The 26,777-nt window shown below is 39.8% G+C and overlaps 1 protein-coding gene across 1 annotated transcript in view; it reads left to right on the forward strand.

Annotated features, from left to right (window-relative positions):
• Positions 1-3,666: 3,666 nt before the first annotated feature.
• The window catches only part of LOC127417684 (disks large homolog 3-like), a 117,305-nt gene continuing 94,194 nt past the window's right edge, over positions 3,667-26,777 (forward strand). The window contains exons 1-4 of the mRNA XM_051657831.1: positions 3,667-3,994; positions 7,752-7,883; positions 17,145-17,230; positions 20,786-20,896. Coding sequence (XP_051513791.1) covers positions 3,979-3,994; positions 7,752-7,883; positions 17,145-17,230; positions 20,786-20,896 — 345 coding nt within the window. The 5' untranslated portion in view covers positions 3,667-3,978. The remainder of the gene's footprint in view (positions 3,995-7,751; positions 7,884-17,144; positions 17,231-20,785; positions 20,897-26,777) is intronic.

Here is a 26,777-nt window from a genome sequence, read left to right on the forward strand (position 1 = left end):
ACCATGGCATTCCTCTAGTGCTTTTTTGCTAGTCAAAAGCAAACCTGGACGAGCTCACAGATACTGTTACATCATATATTCTGTGAGGATATGTGCATTCCTACTAGGACTTATTTAACATTTAGCAATGACAAACCGTGGTTTTCAGTGGAACTCGGGCAGCTTCGTCAGGCCAAAGAGAATGCTTACAGAATTGGGGATAAAGTCTTGTACAATCAGGCCAGGAACACACTGAATAAGGGAATCAGAGTGGCTAAAAGAAGATACTCTGAGAAGCTGAAAAACAAGTTTTCAGCTAACGACCCTGCATCAGTGTAGAGTGGCATGAAACAACTTACGAATTGTAGGACTCCTACCCCCAACCCTGTGGTGGACCAACAACTGGCTGACGATCTGATTGTGTTCTACTGCAGATTTGAAAGGCCCAATCTCACACCCCACACCCACTCTGATCTTCACTTCATACAAACACCAACACCTCCTGCAACCTCCTCCTCCCCCCTCCTGCTACTCAACCTGCACTTAAGATCTGTGAAGATGATGTGAGCCGCGTCTTTCGAAAACAAAGGATTAAGAAAGCACAGGGCCCAGATGGCGTTTCACCTGCATGTCTTAGATCCTGTGCTAACCAGCTGGCCCCCATCTTCACACAGATCTTCAACAGATGACTGGACCAGTGTGAAGTCCCATGCTGCTTCAAACGTTCCACTATCATCCCCTTCCCAAAGAAACCAAAAATCACAGGACTTAATGACTACAGACCTGTCGCCCTGACATCTGTGGTCATGAAGTCATTTGAGAGACTGGTGTTGGCCCACCTGAAGGGCATCACTGGACCCTTTCTAGATCTCCTTCAATTTGCTTATCGAGCAAACAGGTCTGTGGATGATGCAGTCAACATGGGATTGCATCATATCCTGCAATACACTATATTGCCAAAAGTATTCGCTCACCCATCCAAATAATTGAATTCAGGTGTTCCAATCACTTCCATGGCCACAGGTGTATAAAATGAAGCATCTAGGCATGCAGACTGCTTCTACAAACATTTGTGAAAGAATGGGCCGCTCTCAGGAGCTCAGTGAATTCCAGCGTGGTACTGTGATAGGATGCCACCTGTGCAACAAGTCCAGTCGTGAAATTTCCTCGCTACTAAATATTCCACAGTCAACTGTCAGGGGTATTGTAACAAAGTGGAAGCGATTGGGAATGACAGCAACTCAGCCACGAAGTGGTAGGCCACGTAAAATGACAGAGCGGGGTCAGCGGATGCTGGGGCGCATAGTGCGCAGAGGTCGCCGACTTTCTGCAGAGTCAATCGCTACAGACCTCCAAAGTTCATGTGACCTTCAGATTAGCTCAAGAACAGTGCATAGAGAGCTTCATGGACTGGGTTTCCATGGCCGAGCAGCTGCATCCAAGCCATACATCACCAAGTGCAATGCAAAGTGTCGGATGCAGTGGTGTAAAGCACGCTGCCACTGGACTCTAGAGCAGTGGAGACGCGTTCTCTGGAGTGACAAATCACACTTCTCCATCTGGCAATCTGATGGACGAGTCTGGGTTTGGCGGTTGCCAGGAGAACAGTACTTGTCTGACTGCATTGTGCCAACTGTGAAGTTTGGTGGAGGGGGGATTATGGTGTGGGGTTGTTTTTCAGGAGCTGGGCTTGGCCCCTTAGTTCCAGTGAAAGGAACTCTGAATGCTTCAGCATACCAAGAGATTTTGGACAATTCCATGCTCCCAACTTTGTGGGAACAGTTTGGGGATGGCCCCTTCCTGTTCCAACATGACTGCACACCAGTGCACAAAGCAAGGTCCATAAAGACATGGATGAGCGAGTTTGGTGTGGAAGAACTTGACTGGCCTGCTCAGAGTCCTGACCTCAACCCGATAGAGCACCTTTGGGATGAATTAGAGCGAAGACTGCGAGCCAGGCCTTCTCGTCCAACATCAGTGTCTGACCTCACAAATGCGCTTCTGGAAGAATGGTCAAAAATTCCCATAAACACACTCCTAAACCTTGTGGAAAGCCTTCCCAGAAGAGTTGAAGCTGTTATAGCTGCAAAGGGTGGGCCGACGTCATATTAAACCCTATGGATTAAGAATGGGATGTCACTTAAGTTCATATGCGTCTAAAGGCAGATGAGCAAATACTTTTGGCAATATAGTGTATCTGGACAGAACAGGGACGTATGCAAGGATCCATTTTGTGGACTTCAGTTCGGCTTTCAACATTCCAGCTATACTCCAGAATAAATTACACCAACTCTCTGTTCCATGTCTATCTGTCAGTGGATTACCAGCTTTCTGACAGACAGGGGAAATTCACTTCCAGCACCTGTACAATCAGCACTGGTGCCCCCCAGGGATGTGTGCTCTCCCCACTACTCTTCTCCCTCTACACCAATGACTGCATCGCCAAGGACCCCTCTGTCAAGGTCCTGAAGTTTGCAGACGACACCTCTGTCATCGGCCTCATCCGAGATGACGATGAGTCTGCATACACAAGGGAGATTGAACAGCTGGCTGTCTGGTGCAGTCAAAACAACCTTGAGCTGAACACGCTCAAAATGGTGGAAATGATTGTGGACTTTAGGAGGAACACCCCAACACTGACCCCCCTCACCATTCTAAAACAATGATACAGTTTTACTCAGCAGTCATTGAGTCTGTCCTCTGCACTTCGGTAACTGTCTGGTTTGGTTCAGCTACGAAATCAGACATCAGAAGACTACAAAGGACAGTTCGGACTGCTGAGAGGATTATTGGTTGCCCCCTGCCCCCCCTTCAAACTTCCAGAGTGAGGAAAAAGGCTGGAAAAATTACTCTGGACCCCACTCACCCTGCCCACTACCTTTTTGAACTGTTGCCTTCTGGCCGACGCTTCAGAGCTCTGAGCACCAGAACCGTCAGGCACAAGAACAGTATTTTCCCCCAGGCTGTCCATCTCATGAACAGTTAAAACTGCCCCTTTGAGCAATAATTAATGTGCAATACACAGCTTAGTCTTTTTATATTATCCAACATCCTACCTCTTCTGCCATTACATTCCCGTGCACTGTAAATAACCGATTTGTATTTAGATTTGCACTACGTATGTGTGTGTGTGTGTGTGTGTGTGTGTGTGTGTGTGTATGTATGTATGTATGTATATGTATACAGTATATATTCATATATGTGTATATGTATGTATGTATGTGTGTGTGTGTGTGTATGTATGTATGTGTGTGTATATATATATATATATATATATATATATATATATATATATATATATATATGTCTATTGTGTATTCTCTCTCTATATATATTTTTTAATGTTTATCTATTTTTTATTCAATTTGTATTATTTTTTAGAAGTCTTGTTGCTGTTTTTGTATTGTTGTGCACTGGAAGCTCCTGTCACCAAGACAAATTCCTTGTATGTGTAAGCATACTTGGCAATAAAGCTCATTCTGATTCTGAAAAGTTAATAAATGACAGACAATTAGTTTTCGCAGCTCTTAAAAAAAGTATGTTTTTCCATAATGTCTCACAGTAATTAATAACCACCATTATCTCACATGTTGCTATTGGTGAATGACAAGTAAGACCCTGTTACTGCAGACCGCCCTCCAGTTTCACATGCTGTCCCTCAAAACTTCTCAATACTCGAGCCAGAGGCAGATAACGGGAAGCAGCGCACTCTCAGTACTTTCACTAACCGCATCTCCTGTCAAGTGGAGTAACTTCTACTCGAGGATTTAATGTCAGTATTATCTAAAGAAACACAATCGTTACTGTAGAAAAACCACAGCACAGCTTTAAAGTATGGTCGAAGACGATTAAGTGACAGCTAAGAAGGATTTATAAGGCGTTTTTTTTTTTTTTTTTTTTTGGGGGAGAAGTCGACGAAGCGGATATTACACACATCTTAAGTTTATACTCGGGATTTAAAGCTAAAGTTTTTTTTTTAACTTCCACTGTCTTCACATCATGGTCCATAAATATGGTGAGTGCCGTCAGTGTTTAAAGCGTTATCTACTGTAATAATAATGATCTGACTGTGGTTTCGTAAGGTATTTTAAGTTCTTTTAACTCTTTCCCTGTGAAAATATGTGGATTTTGTCAAGTGGGATTTTCTTGGAAGCTCCCATGGGAAACAGGAAGTAATAGTAAAATTATGTCATTTGTCTTAGCTCAAAGAATGGCAAGTGTAGAACAAGAGATACCCTCATCCAAACTGATGTTTACATATGGGACCTCCTATCTACTCTAGTGTAACCACCTTTTCCCAACGCCACCTGAAGCATACAGATAACAAATAAACCAAGAGATTACAAAATATCAACCAGCTGGGATGTACTGTACTTTGCTATCAACTCACTGTTCAAGCAAAATATTTCGCAAAAAGAAGACTGTTAGGTTCCACATAAAACAATTGAAGCATAAACACTGAAATCGTTATTATATTGTTTATTGTCAAAAAAAAAAAAAAAAAAAAAAATATATATATATATATATATATATATATATATATATATATATATATATATATATATATACTATCAAAATTAAGACAAAAGTATTTGGACACTTTCTGGTTGTCAAAGGGATGGGTCACGCAAAAATAAAAATTCTCTCATCATTTATTCACCCTCATGAAATCCCAGATGTGTGTGACTTTCTTCTGCTGAAAACAAAGATCTTGAGAAGCTGGGGCAAAGCAGTCATTTTAAAAGTGGGGGGGTGGGCTCGAACAGACCCAACACTTACAGTGTAGTATTTATATATTACAGTATATATTAATATACAAGTATGATATAAGTATTATATTAATACAAATCTAATCAAATAAATATATTATTTCCCTACAGTTTGTGAGCTGCTGAGCATGACTTTTATCGAAAGACAACAATAATAGTCTTATATTATTATGAGTTTCAATAACATCCGTACGTTTTCATGTATTAAAAAAAGTGTGTCTACATATCTATTGACTTCAGTAAAATGCATGTGTCCTAAGAACACAGCAGATCTATCTTTTTTTCCTGCAGTTTGTCAACTGCACACCAACAGAGTTAAAAAAAAACAGGAGCTCATTAAAAAAGCTTTACATTTTTAACGCAGATCTAGTAATCTACTAAAATTGGCAAAAAGAACTGATCAAACTATTACCTCACAAACATAATGTAAAAAGCATAACTTAATGAAGACTCAGGCACAAATATAAATTCCACTTACAATGTGTGCTTAGAAGGATTGTCCTTTGTTTTTTTTCTGCAGTGCATTTCATGTAATGCTGCCAATCAAGAACGAAATGCCTATAAATAACTTGTCGATAAATAACTTGTGTGTACTTCATCTCTAGATTATTAATTTAGATCAAATCAGTGCCAATAAAAACATGGATAAATGAGCATTGTTGAAAGCAACTTTGTAGAAATGAACGGAGCTGCATTCATTAGACTGTCTGACTGACGGCCTGTTATGTAAGGGTTGTTTTGGCTCATGAAACTCCCCTGTGATTGGCTGGATGGTCGCTCAATCAGCCCAAAGTAACAAAATGCAAAGACTACTATAGACAATTCCACCGTTTGGGCTCAGTATGGGTTTAGCTTGGAAAAGTGTGGGGGGCTGAATCACCTTTTTTAAAGAGTGCTGGCTGCTACACCCTTGTTTAGAAGAATATCTCAGCTCTGTTGACCCATTCAATGCAAGCAAATGGTGGCCAGAACTTTGAAGCTCCAAAAAGAACATAAAGGCAACAAAGAAGTAATCAATATGACTCCAGTGGTTTTGTCCATGTCTTCTGAAGCGATATGATAGGTGTGGGTGAGAAACAGATAAATATTTTGGAGTGACTATTTAAACCTCAGTGTAAATAGCATCTGCCACACAGTGCAGCTATTTTGACCCCAATAGTCTGGTGAAACCACAGGAATATATGACAAACTAGACAATATGTGCCGCTGCAGTGGGTGGAAATTTGCTGTGAATGTGTAGTGTTGAACTTGCAACCCCACTATGATTCTTTTTCCCATCCGATTTCTTGTTTCCATTCTTAATGTTTCCTTTAATACTACTAAAATAGTAAATAAAAATTAATATAAATGTTGATTTCATCACAGTGATTTGGTCATGGTGAATGTTGGGGAGTGCAGAGAAGGGATTGATCCGGAGGCGGGGTCTGTTGATCACACTCGTTCCTGTGGCTAGCCATCGCTTATGTGTAGATTGCATCACTGTATTACTATAGTAATATTGTCGTAACCATATTTTTTGGCAGAAACCATAGTTTTAAAAATCGGAAGGCTTTTTTTCTAAGGTAAATGTGGTGACGGGGGCGTGGCCGAGTGACATTTTCAGAGAGTGAGCCCGGGAGAGACAGAATGGTAAGGACTGACACCTGGGGGAAATCACCTCTAACAGCTGTTTTGTGTTTGCAGTGAGAGCTGGAGAGGGGATAAAAAGGGTGTCCAGACTGCCGGAGGAGGGAGAGAGAGAGACACACAAAGCTGTGTGTGTGCTTGCGTGCGCGCGCGTGTGCATTTGAGTGTTGGCTGAAAAGCAACAAGTTTTTGTGAAAATAAAGAGATTTACGTTGGACTGTTATCCGGCTCCCGCTTCCTCCTTTGGAGAGAATTAAGAACCTTGTCACAGTAAGGTTAGGTTTAGGGGTAAGAGTTAATGTAGTGTGTCTGTGGGACTCTAAATAAACACAATGAACATACTGCAGTGATGCCCATCTACAGTATGTTAGTATTTAAATATGAGCGCAAATAGTATCTGACAGTATTTGCACCAGGGTGCAATTAGTATCTATAGTACCATTATTTGCACCAGGGTTGGGGTGCAAATAATATCTCCCACTATTTGCACTGGGGTGTAAATAGCATATACCATTATTTGCACCAGGGTGCAAATAGCATCTGCCTAAATATTTAAGTCCTTTTTAACAATAAATTCTCCTCCCTGCCCAGTAGGTGGTGATATGCCATTATGTGCTTTTTGGACATTTAAAGTTTTGACCCCCATTCACTTGCATTAAATGGACCAACAGAGCTGAGATATTCTTCTAAAAATCTTTGTGTTCTGCAGAAGAAAGTCATACACCTCTGGCATGGCATGATGGTGATTAAATGATGAGAGAATTTTCATTTTGGGTGAACTATCCCTTTAATGTGGTGAACTAAACCTGTGGTTACACAGCTAGGACACCTGTATGCATTTGATGGGAACTGATGTCATACATACATTAAAATGACCTTGGGACCAATTGGTTAAAAGCAGTTGCAAAAATTACATTCGTGATTTTTAAGTGTGCAAATACTTTTTGAGGCCACTGTATACTGACTCTCTCAAGTCTATTGTTTATTACAAAAAATAACGCATCACACAGCATGTAGAGAATACTACACAACAGTGTGTGCTTTGAAGATAAATTATTCATTATTTTTTTATCTGCTTGCTGAAAAATTGTTATTAGACTGCCCTGGTTGAGTTGAACATCTGGATACACACCCCTTCAAGGGTCTCTTATAATTACATGTGAGTAATGTCAGCTTTCAAGAGTCTAACACAGTGCAATAGAAAGTCTTTTGGGTATTACTGTAGACATAATGTACAGTCTGAACATCTGAAAATGTGTTCAGACTGTCACAAGGAGAATTTAGGTATTGGATGGAAGGCATTAAAACAAGTAGGGGATGTAAGAGAATACTAACGGTAAGTGGATGCATATCCCTTTGCTGTCCCCTTTATTTCAGACACCAAAAGAGCAGTTGGGCTACTGAAAGAGTACCAGGCAAGTCTGACCAGCCCAGAGAAGCAGGCCCTCAAGACCAGTGTGGAAAAGGTCTCTAGCATCTTTGGTAGCCAGCTTTTCCAGGCTCTGCTGGGTGAGGTTTGTTTCGGTGTAAACTGAAATAGCTCTCAAAAGCAAATAATGATTAACTTTATCATTATTTAGGGCTGTACCGCTTGATTTCAGCACATTCCATCCTGAGCAAAATGTTCCAAGAATAATGTTAAGCCTTGTTACAGTTTGCTCAACATTATTAAGCACTCGTGATATTTTTCTAAATGCTACATTTTGGTTTTTCTGTGGTCCAGCTGTACCGTAACAATGGCTTTAGGATATCATACAGTAGTTCCTCCCAATAAATTAACACAATACCTTACAAATTATTTTGCTTCTCTCTGTGAGTTAGTTATTTTGTTTTGCCCATGAGAAAATAGAAACTCTCATTGGTTTCTTGCTCCAACTTTAATATGAGGAAGAGTGTGAGTGTACACTAATTTACACGTGACAGTAACTGAGTTTTGATTTTTTGGATAAAATCACATGAAAGAATTCTTTCAGTATGACAACAAAAGGTTGCCTGTGTAGACCCATACCCTGTGTTTAATGAAATCTTATTAAATGAGTTGTCTGCAGTGGCTTATTTTGGCTCTTTGGCTTGGATTTGTGATCTCGACTTATAAAACACAAAATGCTACCAAAGTTTGTCCCACCAGACTTGTTTTTTACAACAAGTCAGACTTTTCCAATTCCAGCTGACACACCAATGCTGTGGATATACAGCTGTGAGTCACCTCTTTGCAGTGAGGGGGGGTTGTGCTGTAGTAAAGACACCTCCACTTAAATCTCCATGCAAGGCACCTCCATGCTCTTAAAGGCACTTCCGCTTAAAAGGGCACCTTTACATTTGTGAAGGGCACCTTTAGATATGTGAACGAAAGGGGCATGGGCTTGTGCCCCTGTAGCCCCCGTTCTGTGCACGTCAGTGACTCAATGAAAAATAACTTTTTTGTTTCTTGCTGCTAATGATGTCTCACCACAGCCAGAATAAGTAATAAACACAGACTCCTAAAACATAATTTTTTTGTGGTGTCATAAGATGAACAACATGCAGTAGATACAGTAACACATGCCAGATTGTGCGTCTTTTCCCTCTTAACTAAAAAAAGAACTTGCTTACTTATTTGTAGTTTTTTCGTTCTGCAAAGGAAACAAATTAGTTCTATTATGAAATGGTTGAGTGGTTATCTTAATTACCAGGCCCAGGCTTTAATGAGGCCTGCCTGCTGCCACTGCTGTGATGCACAAGAGTACTACCACAGGGGCTGTGACCAAGCCATGGGGTTGCTTTGCTAAGGGAGTGTAGTGAGGAGAGGGACAGATTTCCCCCTGATGTTAACTCCTGGGTCTTCTCAAAAGGTGTAAGGCACAATAGGCAAACCTCGTAGTACCTTGTGTATGTATAAAGCATTTTGGTCATTTTATGGATAGTTTGCATAGAAAATCACATAGTTGACTCAAGGTATTGATGCATAATTCTACTTATGCAATTTTTTATAATCCTAATGATTAAAAAATTAATGCATTTTTTTGGTCAAAAGGCATTTAGGGTCTTCTGAGGGCATTTATTTAACTAATTAACTGTTAGTTCCAGTCCTCTGATATGATTGGTCAAGCAGCAACCCTGATATTTAGTTTAACAGCACTTCGTTGCTTCACTGTTTGTATCACTCTGTGTGTCTGTGTTTGCGGCATTCCAGACAGTCTGTCAGTCTGTGCATTGTTCTGCGAAACACAACGGTTTATCCTGCATTGGCTGTGTTTTGCAACTATTTTTGTTAGTTGAGCAAAAGTTAAACAAATTAACTGGCCATATTGGCTAAAATGTAATTCACTTGTTTAAACTAATGTTGTATAAAATCAAAATCACACTAGCAATCATGATGTTGTACTGAATATCAGTTCTCTTGTTTGTGTGATATTGCTTAACTATGATGTCTCTGGTCTTACAGTAAGTTTATTGTAAATACAGTATAGTAAGTACAGTTAATTTATATTAATTTTTTTCATAGTGAGCTTTGTGATTTAAAGGGATTGTTAACCCAAAAATGAAAATTCTCTCATCATTTAGTCACCCTCATGCCTTCCCAGATGTGTATGTCTTTCTTACTTCTGCTGAACACAAATTAAAATTTTTAGAAAAATATCTCAGCTCTGTTGGTCCATATAATACACGTGAATGGTGGCCAGAACTTTGAAGCTTCAAAAAGCACATAAAGGCAGTAGGGGTGTACGAAAAATATATTGTCTACAATAATATCTTAATTGTTGTTTTAACGATGTGTGAGCTGACGTTACCGAGTACGTCACTCACTTTGCAAAAGTCAATCAAAAACACGCCTTGAGAGTGCACGTTTTCACTGCGTGATATAGCCTGTTAAAATGCAGTGTGCTAGTATAGGTGTACATGGTCACCGCACCACAAGTTAAGCTAGCGTAGCTGCCTAAAAATGCATGACTGAAGAAAAAATGAGTGAACAAACAGCACCAGCCTTGCAATCTTCATCGTTAGATTTAATTGCTAGACGTGGGTCATTCTCACTTGCATGGAGGTGGTTTGGCTTTGAAAAGACAGATGTTGCTCAAAAGATGGCAATCTGCAAACTATGTTGGAAATCGGTCGCCGTTAAAGACCGCTCGACAACTAACTTGTTTCACCATCTGCGAACTAACCACCGCACAGAATATGAAGAATATGAAAAGCTTTGAGAGTCAGCTGTCAACGACAGGCCTAAACCAGCCAAGGTACCAGCACAAAAACACTCAGCAAACTTTAGCAGAAACAATCTGCAAAAAAGGTAATTTCCTATTAACAAGAGCGAGCTAGTACATTATAAGACTTTTACAAACACATTTTAGAAGGATGCAAATTATCGTCTACTTAACGTTATCGACAAAATCCTAGAAAATATCGAGATATAATTTTTTTCATTATCGCACACCCCTAAAAGGCAGCATTAAAGTAATCCTGTGACAAGGAGGAGGGCGGGGCCATGAGGACACAGGCCCGGCCCTGAACAGGGCTAATCAGCCAGGAGGGGGATAAAGACGAGCTGGAGGCGCCAGTTCGAGAGAAAGTGAGCCACATGCGGCCTCTATGTGCATGTGTCTAATTGTTTAAGTTGATTTGAGTTCATTTATGTTATCAAAACTTATGTTGACTGTTCAGCCTGTTCCCGCCTCCTCCTTGCCCACCTTACCCCATTACATTGGTGCCAAAACCCGGGAAGGAGGAGGGATATGCTGTTGCGGAGTCCTCGCTGCAGCCATCTGCCAGGGGAGCAGCCGCTGCCGTCTGCCTGGGGACGGAGGCGGTTGCTGCCAGCCGCCGAGAGTTGGAGGAACCGCTGTCGTCCGCCGAGAAAGGGGAGGAGCCATTCCATCTTCAAGGGGTTGGAGGACTCGCTGCCGTCCGCCAGGGGAGGAGTGAGCTGTCGATCGCCAGAGGTCAGAGGAGTGGCTGACGGCCAGGCGACAGCGTGTCCGGGGACCGGCGAGCCAGTTTTCTCTCTCTCTCCTCTCTCTCTCTCTGTCGCTCCCAGGGCTCCAGAAAGGTGGGGAAGACCTGCCAGCAAGCACGGCCGGAAGGGCAACACCCCCCCTCCAGGAAGGGAGGGGAGTACGTCATGCCGGGGGTTTCCCCAGCCTGAGTCAGGAGATGGAGGAGTGTGACGAGGAGGAGGGCGGGCTAATCAGCTGGGAGGGGGATAAAGACGAGCTAGAGGCACCAGTTCGAGAGAGAGTGAGCCACATGCGGCCGCTGTGTGTGTGTGTCTATGTGTTTGTGTTTAAGTTGATTTAAGTTCATTAATGTAATAAAAACTTACGTTGACTGTTAGCCGGTTCCCGTCTCCTCCTTGCCCACCTTACCCCGTTACAAATCCATACAACTCAAGTGGTTATATCCATATCTTCAGAAGCAAAATAATAGATGTGGATGACAAACAGATCAATATTTAAGTTAGTTTTTACCATAAATTTCCACTTTCACCTCCACATTCTTCTTCTTTTGTTTTTGGCGATTTGCATTCTTTGTGCATATTGCCACCTAATGGGCAGGGAGGAGAATTTATAGTACAAAGGACTCACCCACACCTATCACATCACTTCTGAAGATATCGATTTAACCACTGGAGACTTGTGGATTGTTTTTATGCTGCCTTTATGTGATTTTTAGGGCTTCACATTTCTGGCCAACATTCACTTGTATTGTATGGACCAACAGAGCCGAGATATTTTTCTAAAAATCTTCATTTGTGTTCTGCAGAAGAAAGAAAGTCAAACACATCTAGAATGGCATGAGGGTGAGTAAATTATAAGAGAATTATTAATTAAATATTCCTTTAAGGCTAAAGGCTGATAAAACATTTTGTAAAGGAAATATGCTGCATATCTCCAGGCCTTTAGATATATGTGCTTCTCTATACCTCTAATAAAACTCTCTCACTACAGCAGGCCTAACAGTTGTTGTTAATGCTCTTAATTCATCTCAATTTAAATCAGCCACTTGGGTTCCAGTCTGAAACTGGCATATCACAGTAAGCGGATAAGGATTCCACACATTTCAGAAAGAGGCCGGATCATTAGCAGGAATGTAGGCTAACATGTAGGTATATTGATAAACAAACAGTTCATGGCTGCAGTGCTGTATTCCCTCCTGCCCTCAGGCCAGATAGTCAGAGTGAAACACTCTGTGGAGGACATTTAATTTCTCAGGTAGTGAGAAGAGGGGTCATATGAGGCTGAGCTGTGAGCAACATGTGGTTTCAATCTTCTCTCTAGCCTCTTGGGTGGTGGCCAGGTTTCAAATAAGGGAATACAATATGAATTCTAGCAACAAATTCTAGCAACAAATCTAACAACTCTATTTTTTTTTCTCATTTAAACCTAAAACAAAAAGTTTGGGGATTTTGAGAAAATGAAAAATAATGAATAGTTATGGTTGCCTCCATGATTGCACAATTTCGAACAAAGGTTTCCCTAAGTGCACACTCATCCTTTTGTTCCCAAACACACAAACAGTCTAGACCTCACACAGGTTTTGTACCCAAATGTGACCCCAATATCAAGGCATGGCTATTTGCATTGCTGGGAAAAAAAAGGGCGACACAGAATTCCCCAGTGCTTCCCAAGTTTAATATTGAGTCTCATATTTTAGTTCCTCCTAGACAGGTTACAAATACTATTAAAAGAACCCCACTTTCACAATGAGTGCATTCTCACAAGCACATTCTAACCCCACAGCATTGTTTGAATAACAAGTGATAAAAGTTTCAGTTTCTGTATATGTGAGCAACTGGTTCATGGCACAGTTTTAACATACCAGCCACGTGTTAAAACAGTTTTCAACATTTAAAGTGTGTGTCAACTTAATGCTGATATCGAAATGAGGTATTGAGTCCAGTGTATAGGAGAGCAGATCAGCAAAAATGATTCTGTGAAGTGGCCTGTGTAGTTAGACAAAAGCAGTTTGTGTTTTTTGTTCAGCAGCCAAGATTTTATGTGGTCTTTTAGGATTTACTTGGCTCTGGGAACATTCTGTTGGAAAGTTTTTTAGGAAAAAAATAAGTATAATTACACCATGACTTTGCATGAAATAAATGCTCCTGTAAATATCAAAAGGACGTTAACATATTTCAGAAAACTGATTTTGAAAGGTTTATATACAGCAGTAAAAAGTGATTTCAATGGAAAAGTGTGTTAGTAATGTATCCTTTAGATACAACCAAGTGATCTGACTCTGAGAGAAATTAGACCTAAATTTGAATGTTCATTGATGTTGCTTGATATGTTTCACTCAGTACTGCATTTGAGGGAAAAGATGTCCTCCATAAAGATATACAGTAATTCATACTTAAAACGTTTTCAAAGACATTCAAGACAGCTTTGCTAAACAAGGAGGTGTTTCTGCCTGACACACTTACAAATTTTCATTCATCATACAGCTGAATGCTTTATAATCATGCACCATTTAGTGGAAGACTCTGTTGTAGTTTACTTTCCCTGTCACTGTCTTTCTTTCTTTTTTCCTGCTCTCTCTCATCTGACTCTGACGAGCCAGGCAATGAAACTGCTTCCCACACACTGTGCTCCTCCCACTCAAACAGGCTCACACAGACACGGCCATGATGAGTCACATAGCCGTCTTTTCCGCTGCACATCAGTAGGAATCCATTACTGCCCCTAACAGCCAACCCCCGGTGTATGCATGTGTACACACATGCATACACCGTCCACATGCACCGCCAGTCCAACTTCACTCTCTGTACCTCACCAAAAAAACAAACAAACAAACAAAAAAAAACTTTCATTTCACTCTAGCTCTTTCTTCTTATGTCTTAAAAAGGACTCGCTCATTTTCCTCCAGTGCAAAGGGGACCGAGAGCGTGTTATGCTTCAAAGGCAAAGTGAGGTAACAAGCATCTCATTATGTTATTAGTGCAGGCTGTGGGCCATTGTGGGAGCGTGGGTGACATCAGCAGTATTGTCTCCCTCTATTCTCATCAGCTTGTCTGCCCTCTGTTGCCGACCACAGGCCACATGCAGTTAGTGACCTGAGAGGTAATGAGGTAAGACATATAGAGTGAAGAAAGGGTGGGGTGAAGAAACAAATGATCCTGGTTTAAAGAGGGAGAGACAGACAAGTAGAGGATTGCTGGGAGATAGTTTGGGGTATGACAGTTATGGGGTGTTGAAATAGAGGTGGAGATCAGCATCAGCTGTATAACAGGTTGTTTAAAATAACCTGAGAAAACAACATGGTGTGGAGAGAGTGCTTACTGTAGTTAGGCTTCTGCCGCCTTTCACTTTTAGACGTTGCCATTTACAATGAATGTGCCAGGGCAGATGCTTTTGCAGCTTACAAGAGTGCATAAACAATTGGTTCCAAAAGTCTCAGTCTCACAAAGTATTTCTGGTTTGGATTTTTCTAATTTAAAGGTACACTCAGTAACTTTTTGCTCATGTCATCTTGGACTTACAGTGACACCTAGTGGCGTGGATGCAGCATCATTCAAAATCAATAGTTTTCAGTTACAGATGCCATTGTAGAAATTCACTGTTCACAATCAGACATGATTAATTTAATCCAAGAGTGAAAGTGTCCAATAACAAGCAGGCTACTGAGATTAAGTGAGTAGTATTCAGCTGGTCAGGTGATTCTGAAATGGCAGCCCCCATGAGGGCACCCCTGCCCCATGTAGAATAAAACAGCTTTTATAAGATTACTGATATGACTTGAGTACTCATCTCATGTGAGTGATCAGGATTTATACATATGTTTCAAAATTACAATTCATTTCATTAGGAGTAAAACTTTTTTAATGGGGAAAAAAATACTGAGTGCACCTTTAATACTAAATTAGATTTTTATTAGAAATTATTTTATCAGCACAATACTTTGAGTGAAAAGTTAAATTGAAAATGTAATGTGAATTTCAGTATTTCTTAGTATTTGGTAAGCCCCCCTTTTTACTTCAACAACATGCTCTTAAGTTCCACAAGTTTGTGTAAAAGGTGATGATCCATGTTAAGGGAGTTAACATGGTCAATGTCACAAATTTAATACTACTGTAGTGATTAATTACAGAACCTTACATATTTCTTCTCCATTTTGCATCATAAATTGTTTAAAAAAAATAATAAAATAAAAGATTTCCTATTTAATATCAGACTATTGGACACCATGGTACTGTACCCTGGGAAGCTATTAAATAATCTCTTCAACTGCTCTGAGGGTTTCACAAATTAGTAAGTATTTTAACACAGGTTAACAATCGACATGTCCTTAGGTAACCACTGCATCCTGCATTAACCTATGTTACACCCACATTCTTGTTTTTTGACTCAAGCTGTCTATACAAGCTTCTGTTGGTTTCTTTCTGAATAGTTTGCTCAGTTCTGCAGTCGTGTGTACTATACTAATTTGTACTAATGATACACAATTATAACATACTGTTCCTATTTTGATTGTTCCCAATTGTTCCAGCTTGTACAAGTGTAAACAGCTTCAACACCAAAGTCACTGTTACCTCTGCTAAGGTCTGCAGGCACTGTGCAATCATCAGTGAGTCACGGTGAAAGCCTCTCTTAGTGAGTGTGATTGCGTCGGCTCTCTAAACCCACAATGGACAGGAATTTTGGATGAGGCCGCTGGATGATATTTATAGAGAGCCAGAATAGTGGGACCGATGCTCAAGTTGAGTCAAAAGTTCTTGACCTTGCTCACTTGACTTGTGAAGATTGTGCATCTGTGCTTTTTAGCTTGGATTGAAGACTTATTAATCTATTGTTGTGTTGTGGACCATTAAAGACCCCATGATATAGCTTGACGAGGGCAGTTTTCTGCCCTGTGTTGATGTATTTGCTATTGAAACAGGAAGTTTTAGTGGGACACATCAAAGGCCTTGTCCCTTTTTCCTAAAATAGGCATTATACTGTGGTTTCACAGCCATGAACCATGATTTGTTGCAGAGGGAGAGACCGTCTCATTCTAGAGAGCTTTTGAATGTAGATTTTAAATGCTTATAGCCTATATGGTAAAGGGAAAATTTGTTCATTAACAGTTAGTAGGCCTAAACTAGCATATACAGTAGATGACCTCAAAGCAAAGCAAAAACACACAAACTAAAATCCACAAAATTATAGATTTTTATGATGTCCTGCACTGCAAATGTTTTTTTCTTAATCAGAATTTTTGTCTTGATTTCCAGTAAAAATATCTAAACATTATTAAAAGAAGATATATTTACTTGACAAGCAAAATGGTATAAGATATTTTATGTTGTTTTCAGAGAAATCTAGCTAAATATAATAAGGTTTATGCATAAAATTATAATAATAAAAATGGCAATGGGGGTAAGAAAAATTTACTTAATTCAAAGGGAAAACAAGTGTATTTTTATTACACCATTGGCAGATATTTTTTTTCTGGTTTTAACAATAAAGTTGACAAAATATTTTGTCAGATTTCTCTGAAAACAATATTTAACATCTTAAGCCATATTGCTTGTCAAGTAAATTGATCTTGTTGTAAGAATGTTTAGACATTTTTACTGGAGGGAAAAAAGACAAAATATTATTATTATTTTGCAGTGTGGAAATTGTAATGCTGGCATCATTAACACCATAAATTGAATCTATTCTATTTAAGATTTTATACAGTGGTGCAGTGGCAACAGCTTGCATAAGTTTGCTATTAATAAATATACAGTGGTATTACATGTTTCAGTCTTATTACTAAAAAACTAAAATATTTAAATGGATTTTCACAATAACATCACTATTCCATTATTCTCAGATATTCAGGAATGCTACGAGGTAACCCTGCAAATGAATGCAGCACAAAATGGAGTTAAAGAGAGCAGCCCTGTGGACACATGGGAGGTAAGAGCCCTAGAGAAAGGGCAGCTTTGTTTTATTACTTACACTACAAAAAATATTTTCAAGACAAGTATTTTTGTCTTGTTTTCCAGTAGAAATATCTAAACATTCTTAAAACATGTTTTGTTTACTTGACAAGCAAACTGGCATAAGATTTTAAGTCTTGTTTTGAGAGAAATCTAACAGAATTTAGTGAGATTTATGCTTGCAATGTAGAAAAGCTGAGCTATAAAGAGACAAATAGAAAGAATGAAGGAGGTTGGGTATGGAAGTTACAGATATTACAGAGCATTAGTCATTTCTAGAAAGGAATGCAGTGATAACACAAGTGTTCATCAGTGGGCTGCGTGATGATGTCACCAAGACCTTTCGTTACAAGTGTCTGTAGTCACATGACCATGCAAAGTATTGGCACAGTACAGAAAATAACCTCAACTTCTGTCTGGATTCTCTTAAAAACAACTGCAGTGAGGGAGGATCACTCTGTGGTCTCTCTGAGGGTAGATACAAACTTACACTTGGGTTTGTCTAAAAAAAAAGTCCCTGTTTTGTCCGGGAAAGTAGTATATTAAAAGACGTTTCAAAGGATGGTAGAATCAGGTTTTTTATTGCTTCATATCTTTGATTTGCTCAAGAAAATTTAAATTCAGATGATTTTATTTCTGACTGATCTCTCAGTCATATTAAATGAATTTTTTGGTGTAGTTATGGCTCAGAGGTATGCATTTAACTGTTTGTGATTTTGTGTGAGGCATTTGTGTGTACATTCTGTGAGAAATGGGAAATAGGGAAAGAGATGGAGAGAGAAAGTAAGAGAGAAGGTCAAAGAGTCACATAAACCCTGCTGTTGACCAGCATATGTTGTGCTGGACACTTGTATGTTCCTCAGCATGGGATGCTGATGTGTTGGTTTGTCCTTGGTCAAGCAGCTTCACCAGTTCTGTTTTACTGGTAAATAACCTCAAACAAACACTTTCCAGCATATACCAGCCTTGACCAGCATTAAAATTCGTGATGGTCCAAACTGTTTTTTTTGTTTTGTATTTTTTGCAGCAGGGAAGTGTAGGTTTTTTTATGATTTAGGTCGAAGTAAATCATATTGGGGTATTAGGGTGAAATCCTTGCCTATATACACATACATCTTGCTAATACATTCAGAATATTGTATAATATTTCGTAGTAAATGAAACCGGATATTTTTGACATAAATTACTTTCTGTAATGCTAACAAGTGATATTTACCTTAAAGGGATAGTTCACCCAAAAATGAAAATTCTCTCATCATTTGCTCACCCTCATGCCATCCCTTTCTTTCTTCTGCTGAACACAAACAAAGATTTTTAGAAGAATATTTCAGCTCTGTAGGTCCATACAATGCAAGTGAATGGGTGCCAAAATTTTGAGGCTCCAAAATGCACATAAACACAGCATAAAATGAATCCAGAATACTCCAGTGGTTAAATCCATATCTTCTGAAGTGATATGATAGGTGTGGGTGAAAAACAGTTCAATATTTAAATCCTTTTTTACTATCACTCTCCAATTTCACTTTTACATTCTTCTTCTTTTGTTTTTGGTGATTTGCATTCTTCTTGCATATCAACACCTACTGGGCAGGGAGGAGAATTTATGGTAAAAACTGACCTGAATAATGATCTGTTTCTGGTCTGTTCTGGTCTTTGTTTTCTTTAAATATCCCTTGTCTTATATTTCCTTTCAAGCATGTTCTTCACTGATGTTTTTGTTGACTTGGTTAACAAGTACACTAACTTTTGATTTTGAATTTTTTTTTAAAGGGACAAAATTGTTTGGTGTGGTGGAATGACGCCATAACTGTGGGAGAGTAGTCATTTTTGAAAAAATTATAGAAATCATTTTCAAGCAATAAATATGGAAATGGTTTGTTTATTTCACTCTTTGTTTAGATTGCCATACGTTGTAGTTTACAACATGTAATTATTTGTATTTTAATAATGGATTTTCATAGTTAAATACTGAAAGTCTGGGTCTGGGACAAGGCTAAAACAGTAAAAAGGCATTTGAAAAGTACCAAAAATAAATAATGAAGATGTGGTAAAAAAGTCATTTTTAATGTGTCCATCTTATAACACAAACAAAACGTTTAAATCTGTTAGTTTTAATAAAGATTAAAACACCTGGGACATGAAATTGCCCCAAGTTGAAGAAACACCCATTAATGAAATATTTGTGTGCTGCATCCCTGGTACAGTGTAACACACATTATGTACAGAGACTGTACGGCTGAAATGGATCAAGATGAATAGAATCCATGAAGAATGCACATTTGGGCAACCTCGCAGAGAGCATTTCGGATCCACAACTGGCAATTTCCAGAAGCCTCATCTTATTGTGACACATGTTCCACAGAATGACTGCAGGGGTCACTGTGTGATGTGTGGTGAGACTATTGCAGGCCCCACTGCCAGTGTGTCCAGGTACAGCCCTGTTATCTGCTACAGTGAGAGGCAGCAGAGGCTGTGAGCAAGGCAGGATCTGAATGTCCAGCACAGGCCTCATTAACATTCATAGCATGCGGTCACCTGAGAGACGTTAAACAAAATGAGTCTGCAAATTCCACCATTTGGTGCAAAGGGAAGGGAAAAAAAGACAGTGGGACTGGAATAATTTACAGCACAATTAACATGAAGCCTTTGTGTAAAATAGCAAAGGACAGTGGGTCTTTCCTTTGATCTTTTTATAAGTCGTGAAGAAAAAACACTTACATAATATGGCCTTAATGCCTGTGACGTTAAAAGTATCAGGCTGTACATAATTCAACCACAGTACTGTATATTGCAAAGCAATATGTCATGTGTCAGCTGTAGTGATTCAGTGGCATTGGACACCTGCAGTGCCCCCATGTTCGTCTATAGGTTTGAGACTGCAGGAATCCTACATGTTCTGAGCTGCAGTGTTCACCTCAAGCAGAGTGGGAGAAAATATGAAGGCAAACCTGGAGTACTGCAGCCTCGTTTCATTTCAGTTTACGCTGGTCACCAATGAAGACAATGTGTCAGTTTGGGATAAAATGGTAAATTTGCTTTGTGTTTTGTTAAATGTTGCATGTCATCTCTTTAGTTAAGCAATTTTAGTTGTGGCAGTTTACTTGTGGTTTCTATTCTGGCAACTTTATTAAGTGGGTGTGGCCTGGCCTAATGGTGCAAACATGCATGCCCTGTATATTTGTGTTTATATGTATACACACTGATTTGAGAGTTTCAGAATAGGGCAGTTGCTGTGCAGTGACACTGAAAGAACCTTCTAGAGTTTGAAACAGCTTTTGAAGGGACAGTGAGAGAGGTCTTTGTTCCTGAGGCTGTCATGACTTGTTCCAAAGCTCCAGTTGTGATTTTTAGTACAAGAAATGGGAAAATTGTATGTCTGTAAGGGGCAGATCCATATTGTTTCTCAAAAATTGATGTTTCTTTAGTTTTAGTTTTTCTCTCCGTAGAATAAACAATTTCTATGCTGTTTTTGCTATGTGATTACTTTTCATATGTTACATCAACCACTGATTGAGTATGATTTTTGTGGCAGAATTCGGGTGAGGAGGGTGTGTCAAGAGTGCGTGTGACCAGCAGGAGGAGCTCTAAGGTGTTGGAGAGAGTGGCTGGACTTGTTAGCAGATCCCATGTGGAGACACCCAAGGTTAGTGGCCAGTAAGTTGTTCTGTATTCATAAGAGGTACAACTTTTTTACAAAAATGCTAAATAGTTTCACCCATTATAATATCATGTTATTAGCTTTCGCAAGGACTGGCACTAATACAACTGACATTTGTGACTTGCTCCACAATATTGAGTTACTTTGACCCAGTATCACATTTTGGGTTGTATGCTCTAAAAAGGAAAGTCTCAGCTTTCTAATGGTAAAATCATTATGTTTCTAACCATTTCTTCAAACTGTTGATACATAATCATATAGATGTAGGCTGATATAATAATTTTAATGTTATTCTTTTTACTTTAGTGCATAAAATTCAAAATGCGTCTCTGTGTCAAAGTGACTCAAAATGGTCACATTTGTTTGTCTAATTTGATGTCTAGAATTTCATCTTATGTAATGCTATTTAAAACCTATGAATGTGATTCGATCTCCTTACATACATTTCCCACATTATGAGGTTTGACCACAAGCTGTATTTATTGTTGATTTAGATATAGTGTCCATGACACATGTACTATTGTATGTAATGATCATGGTGAAATATGGATTGTAGCAGTGCACTGTGCTTCTGTGTCCACATATCTAATTTGTAGCTTAGCTGCATTGCAGCTTGAACAAGCAGACTCTCCCAAAGCAAAAAGCAACGATGCTGTAATCACACAGAAATGTCTCTCAGAAAAACGATCAAGTCCCACTATATCATGGCAGCACTCATTTTCACATCCTTCCAATCACAGCACCCCCAGCGGCATGTGGCAGCACCCTGCCTGGGGGCACTGACGATTCAGATGAACGGAGATCTAGTGCGAGGGATGGGGGCTTGAGGTGGAGATGGGAGAGTGGGTGGGGTCTCAGGTCGTTGCTGAAGAGCGTGGGACCGCCGTGTTTAGAAGAAAGAGCCTCCAGTGTCTACATCAAAGCACAAGCTCTCTGCAAGGCAGTAGTGTTCTGTTGACAGCAGGGCTGGGTGATGCTCAGCTGAATGTAGCGTCGTGTCTTCCGCACATTAGGAGGGAGGATGAGGGGTACAAGGCAGAGGGGAGGAATGAAGAGAGAGAAAGCTGCAGAGAAAAAGAGAGTGGGGGAGGATAGGGGGAGCAAGACGAGGGCCGGTGCAATGCAACGCAGTTAGAGCTGGAACGGACACCTAGAGCTCAGCCTTCCGCATGTTGCCATGGAAACCAAATTCCTCCCCCTACTTGCATCCCTACAGACTGGCTGCCTCTCTCACTCCCGCTCTCTCTGTCACTGTTTTCCTGTCTCTGTTGCATCTCTCTGCTTTTCTCATATGTGTTCAGCCTCACAATACAAGCGAAAATGCAGCATGCAACTGGATGTTTTTGCTATGCTCTATAAATATGAGGACAATGCATAATTAACGTTGCAAAAGCGTTTAATAGGAATGTGCATTTGACAAAACAGAGGCATCTCCTCTCTCTCTCTCTCTCTCTCTCTCTCTCTCTCTCTCTCTGTATGATCATGCTTTCTCATTCCCATTTGTTCATCAGCAAACATTTTGAGTTATACCCCCCTCCCCCAAGTCATTTTCAGTCCAGTCATATCTTGCTCATGGTTTTCATTACCCCTTTACTACATTTACTTTGCTCCTCTCTTGTGATTAAATGATATTGGTTCTTCAATAGCCAATATAATGCCAATGACAAAAATTATGTTGTGATAAAATAATAATAATAAAAAGTGTATATACAATTTAATGACAATAAATGTGATATACACAAAATTGGTCTTATGTCCTGTTTACTAAAAATATTTTACTATCAATATTCAAGCCTTCTGGTTGATTTTAACACTCCTGGTTCTCGGCTAATGCCAATAATCTCTAATGGCCAAATATCGGTTGATTAATTGTGCTTGCCGATATATCGATCTATCACTACTCTTCTCTATTTCTCGTTCTCTCTGGGCCGTCCACAATTTTTTTACTCACCCTCTCGTTATCACACACTCTCTTCTCGTCAATACCTCTCAATTCCAACTTCTAGTCATTTCAAAAGCATCTCATATTCCCTTCTTTTCTCCATCTCTCTTTTCCTCTCCTCACTCTCTCTCTCTTTCTCTCACTTTCCTTATCATTATGCTGTCAGTCAGATGTGCGGTGTTTGGTACAGCAGCTGTTTTCTGTCACCAGGCCTATTAATAGGAGTCACAGCCTTCAGAGGTACTTCAGTTTATTGTGTCAGTGAGTGTGGAAATGCGACGACTCAATGAGATACAAGTGTTTAGGTGATTACCCAAACCCCTCTCTTGCCTTTGCAATTCAGCATGGAATGACTAGTCTCCATATCTGTGTCCAGGCACTCAAAATGTATAGACCAGTAAGATCTCATTTAATTTATGTTGTGTCTTTCATATGGAATCTGTGATGATTATTACATTTATTAAATTAGTTTTATCTTTCATAATTAATGTAATGTTAAATAGTCAAGAAATCCTCTGACTATCATCACTCTTTTTCAAAGGTTGCTCTGCACCTGTTTCATACAGTGGTTTTCTGTGGTTCATTCAAAGGAATCGTTCAAGAATGTTACTACCCGTTTAAGACTGCCTGTGTCTCATCTGGCCTTTTTTGGGTGTACATCCTGTCAGGTGACAAGAGAGCAGTCACATGGGCTGCTGTGAGAATGCACAGAAATTACAGAAATGTTCTATAGATACCTTCTATGTGAGAGAATATGTGGGGGTTGTGAGGATGGTTGGGGGGTTTATGTAATGTGGGAATGCAGAAACTGACAATGAGGCTGTCAGATATAAGGTATGCTGTGTGTCTTATGGTAGAATCTACACTACCTCTGCACTACCCTTAAAACCATGCATTTTACAACCCCTCTCATTTATATAATAAATCAACAATAGGCTCATGTCCAATTTCTCAAGAGTAGGACAGAGGTTGGTTTTTAATTTTCAGAGTAATATGTGCCTGAGCTATTCACTTAGGCATGCAGTATAGAAAGCTGTTTTGTAATCTCAGAATACTCTTTCTTTGTTTTTAGTCAAAGATCCATCCAAGCCTTCAGTACTTATGTGTGATAAAACTGCATTTGCTGTCTCTATTTTTTAACCATCCATCTGTAGTATGTAATTCAGCCTGGGAGGATGCATCTGTCTGTACCGTCACACAGTCCTTTCTGTGTACACAGTCTTTTGCAAATGAGAACAGGGTTGCAAATAGAAATGAACACAGTTCTCCAATTTTATATTTCAGACAAAATCAAACATGCTCATCAGCTTTGTGTCTTCAGTTCCATTTCATAATATAATGAATGTAGCAAGAACATCTAAGATTACATATAAAAGGCACTTAAATGTAACTTAGAACACAAGGCTCTTTTACATGCATTAAACTAATTAATTATTTTTGACAATTTTCATAGTGAAAATTCATACTAGAAACGCCAACATGCACTCACACTCCAGAAGCTACACAAACACATGACATAATGCAAGCATGTAATGCATGCATATAAGCAAGCTCTGCTTCTCTACCTTTTGCTCTCCTCTTCATCCATGACCAGTAAGATTTTAAATTCCTTTAAAATCATACTTACTTAGATTGAGACTATGGAAGTGAACACCCTTTATAAGAATGTGCTGTAAAGGAAAACTATATAGAAAAGGCGAGTAGGGGGTGCCTGGGTAGCTCAGCGAATAAAGACGCTAACTACCACCCCTGGAGTCGCGAGTTCGAATCCAGGGCATGCTGAGTGACTCCAGCCAGGTCTCCTAAGCAACCAAATTGGCCCAGTTGCTAGGGAGGGTAGAGTTACATGGGGTAACTTCCTCGTGGTCGCTATAATGTGGTTCTCGCTCTCGGTGGGGTGCGTGGTGAGTTGTGTGTGGATGCCACAGAGAATAGCGTGAAGCCTCCACATGTGCTATGTCTCCGCGGTAACGTGCTCAACAAGCCATCTGATAAGATGCGCAGTCTCAGACGCAGAGGCAACTGAGATTTGTCCTCCGCCACCCAGATTGAGGCGAGTCACTAGACCACCACGAGGATTTAGAGTGCATTGGGAATTAGGCATTCCAAATTGGGGAGAAAAGTGGAGGAAAAAAAAAAAAGGCAAGCAGAGGGAAAAGAGTAGTCACAACATGAGCGTGCCCAGTCATATGTGTTATGTTGAATTTGTTTGCTTTTCCATTTTTTCAACTGCCAAGCACCACTTGTACTCTCCTCATTGTGTGCTAATTACACTGTTTTGATCTCTGATTGGTCATCTTCATGGAAATCAGAAAGTTTGCTTGAGTAGAGTACCATGGTAATGAAGTGAGTTACAGTTGCATATAATTAAGTGTGGCTGAGCCTGCTTTTTGTGCCTTCTGGACTGCAAATGAACAGTGTGCAGAGAAACTCACACGTGCATAAACAGAGAAACACACATACAAATGGCCATGCTTCCGCATCCACATGCTCCAGCATGCATAGACAGAGGCCACATCAGTAAACAGTCAGTTTCCAATGCTCAAATTCAAGCATATTTTAAATAGCGGAACAGTTCTTAAAGAGACAGACAAGTATCCTCATTTGAGGCATTTTAGTCAGAATGTTTTGTTGTCAAATAAGGTTAAGTAAATATGGATTTTTTTTTTTTTATTATTCTGAGGATGTATTGCCTTTAGATATCCAGATTTTATTTAGGCCTGTAGCTGAGTTGAGTTTTTCTTTCATTAATGATCATACACACAAATAAATCTTTATGTCATCATAGACTCACACTCAGACTTTCAATCACACATATCTCCAAACTGTCACCCTATTTAATTGATTGTCAAATAAAATAAAAAAAATGTCCCCGTCCAACTTTCCCTGACAGACATTGATGACTAACTAACATAAGCCAAATTCATCAGTCTACATAAAGGTGATGGTCCACCATCAGTTTGAACTTTTTATTTTTTATTTTTCAACCTCTCTTACTCAGTTATTCTCCATTTTGAGACATGACTTACTCCCAAAAATACCAAAGTGTGTAATTACTATTTATCTTAATTCTGCAAGTTTATATAGATGCCATCATTATAGGCTCGACTGATGAGTTGCAGGGTATCCATTCAAACGTTTTGAATTTTTTAAGCACATTTCTAAAAAATTGACCAAAGAAAATGTGAATCATTGCACATTTTCATCGACTACGTCATGCGCATTATCTTTTGGAAGCCCGTCTTAATATGATGGAGCAGCTGAATGACCTCCTTGCTTCGGAGAGTGTTGTATTAGTTGTATTGAAGCAGTTGTACATATTTTTATGAAATGCTGCCAGGGGAATGAATGTAATATCTTGCCTAGTGAGAGCTGAAATGGCTGCTATGCCCATACGCTGCCAGCCTCCGTATACCTGGGAGTGCTGGCGGCGGATTGTTCTGACTGTTCTGGCAGATTGAGAGGACCCACTTTAATGACCAGCTGTGGGTTGAACACTTCTGAAAGTCAAGGACCATGTTCGAATAATTGTGTGCCAAGGTCGGACCTTTCGCTGGGCTGGTCACACCAAGTCAGGGGTCCCCAAACTACAGCCCACGGGCCAAATACGGCCCTCTGAAATGTTTTGTCCAGCCCACGGAACCATACCTGTAATGCTTTTTGACTGGCCTGCACTGGAAGTGTGAGACTGCTTTGGTGACTTTTCATGCCTGTAAGACTGACTTTAGCGTGAGCCAATAGCATTCGAGTGCAGGCTGTTAAGGGATATCACTGGTTTCACCAGCTGAAGGAATACACCCCTTCACTGAAGTTTAAGTCGGTCATTTGTGTCTGATCGAGTTAAGAAGTCTCATTCATGAAGAAACTGAATGCATTGGTTCACTTGTTTGTGAACGAAATGCATGAATCTGTCATCATAAATGA

The sequence above is a fragment of the Myxocyprinus asiaticus genome, chromosome 27 (assembly GCF_019703515.2).
Source record: "Myxocyprinus asiaticus isolate MX2 ecotype Aquarium Trade chromosome 27, UBuf_Myxa_2, whole genome shotgun sequence".
NCBI classification, from domain to species: Eukaryota; Metazoa; Chordata; class Actinopteri; order Cypriniformes; family Catostomidae; genus Myxocyprinus; species Myxocyprinus asiaticus.